Below are 2232 nucleotides of genomic sequence, written 5' to 3'. Positions count from 1 at the left end.
GATTGTAAAGATATGCTGAGTAGCTGCTCAATTAACACTTAACACTCACAATATAAAAAGAAAAAGACACAGAAGTGCAAAGAGAGCAGTACAACACAAGCTGTGAACAGATTACATTTTCCTCTGAAAACAGGAATCCAAGTCGAGTTGCAGAATAAGACAAATATCTAACAAATCCGATTTTGTGCCAAAACTACACCACTACCTGCGAAGGCTGAATAAAGGAGAAGGAAAGGTGTTAGAAACGAAAGGCAAGCCTGGGAGAAGGACCCCTCAGGAGAGAATCTGGGACAGCCAGTGGGGGACAGGAGCCGGCCGGCAGGACCCCACAGACACAGTCATACCCTGGCTGTCGTGACACCCTTTATTACACGCGCCGGCGTGGCATTACACGTGCACACCCCCCGCGTGGCCCCCGCAGTGCGGCATGGCCCCCATCACTGCCCAAAGTACCACGGGGGCGAGCAGTGGATGGGCTCCTCCTCCCAGAGGGTCTTCAGCCTCTGCGCCCAGGAGGCCACCATCCTCTTTCTTTCTTCTTCGGACGCCATTTCAGGACCAAAACTGATCTGAGGGGCGAGGACTTTAAATCCGCAGAAGTGCAGCGTGCCGTGCTACAGCCGCAGAGAGAGGAGAGCGGTCAGAGGCCACCCACTGCTCAGTCGCCCGAGGGGAAACGCGTGCAGCTGACCTCCAGGGAGTTCAGAGGACCTCTCCCACTACTGGGGAGCCGAGAATGAGGGCGCTGCCCCGGAACCTCAGGACCTGGCCACTCCTGGGGGGCAGGGAATGCTGGGCGGCTCTCACTGACACGGCTCTCTAATCTCTGCTGCTGAGTCACACACTAAGTTTTATGGTTTTGATTGGTTAGGTAAATTATGGCAACTCATGAAAGTGAAAATCACTCAGTCGTGCCAGACTCTGCGACCCCATGGACTATACAGGCCAGAAGACTGGAGTGGGTAGCCTATTCCTTTTCCAGGGGATCTTCCCAACCCATGGATTAAATCCAGGTTTTCCACATTGCAGGCGGATTCTTCACCAGCTGAGCCAAAAGGGAAGTCCAAGAATATTGGAGTGGGTAGACGTTCCCTTTTCCCGGGGATCTTTCCGACCCAGGAATCGAACCTGGGTCTCCTGCATTGCAGGTGGATTCTTTCCCAACTGAGCCACCGCAGAGCCCTGGATGAGGTTATTTCAGCTAAATGTGCGACCATGGAAGGCTGCTCAAGATACGCATTGGGTGTAAACAATAAGAAATGTGAAGCAGTTGGATGCATGAGACAAGCGATCGGGGCTGGTGCACTGGGATGACCCAGAGGGATGGGGTGGGGAGGGAGGCGGGAGGGGAGTTCAGCATGGGGAACACATGTAAATCCATGGCTGATTCATGTCAATGTATGGCAGAAACCACTACAGTTATCGTAAAGTAATTAGCTTCCAACTAATAAAAATAAATGAAAAAAAAATGTGAAGCAGTATTTGTGGTGCACCGTTCATGTAAAAAAAGAAATATGATAAGCTGAGTCCTAAAGCGTACACGTCTAAGAACACGGGGCCCTCCCTGGTCCCGCCGGTCCAGTGGCCGGCCCTCCGTGCTCCCCGTGCAGGGCCCCTGGGCGCGAGCCCTGCGGTGAGCGTGCCACCGCTGAGGAGTCTGCATGCCCTGGCGGAGTCCTGGCTCAGCCAAATAAATACGTGGGTACATGTTTTTTAAAAAGAATATACGTGGGCTGTAAGGAAATACATTAAATCATTCAAAGTGACTTTTTAAGGGGGATTAAGAGAACACAGAGTCGGACACAACTGAAGTGACTTAGCAGCAGCAGCAGCAAGAGAACAGAGGTTCTATTTTTTTAGTCTCTTTGTTCCCATACGTACTTTTGCAAAACTGAAACAAAGGTGAAGAGCTTTTAAAAGCAGGGAGCTCATGACACGCACGGAGCCACCTCAGGGCTCCTGTTCACCCAGAGCGGACACCGGCCAAAGGGCTCGGTGTGGCCTCTGGCCAAACAGCATCAAAGGTTCTCATAATCACAGCGTTTTCTCCATCAGCCAGCCTTTCCAGGGCTACCAAGTAAAACATCTAAAAGGCTAAGAGGTTATGATATCCTGTTATCAGGGGAATCAGCATGGCCTGGCCTTCAGGCCCTCCTCCCACTTGGGAGGAGCTAGGAGAGCTGTGTTGGGGGGAGGAGCTAGGAGAGCTGTGTGTGGGGGGGGAGGAGCTAG

General features: G+C 52.2%; 1 protein-coding gene across 1 annotated transcript in view; it reads right to left on the bottom strand.

Annotated features, from left to right (window-relative positions):
* Nucleotides 1–350: 350 nt before the first annotated feature.
* The window catches only part of NQO2 (N-ribosyldihydronicotinamide:quinone reductase 2), a 15343-nt gene continuing 13461 nt past the window's right edge, over nucleotides 351–2232 (bottom strand). The window contains exon 7 of the mRNA XM_043450528.1: nucleotides 351–614. Coding sequence (XP_043306463.1) covers nucleotides 438–614 — 177 coding nt within the window. The 3' untranslated portion in view covers nucleotides 351–437. The remainder of the gene's footprint in view (nucleotides 615–2232) is intronic.

This window comes from Cervus canadensis, chromosome 28, assembly GCF_019320065.1.
Source record: "Cervus canadensis isolate Bull #8, Minnesota chromosome 28, ASM1932006v1, whole genome shotgun sequence".
Classification (NCBI taxonomy): Eukaryota; Metazoa; Chordata; class Mammalia; order Artiodactyla; family Cervidae; genus Cervus; species Cervus canadensis.
This window is presented reverse-complemented; position numbering and strand designations above follow the sequence as displayed.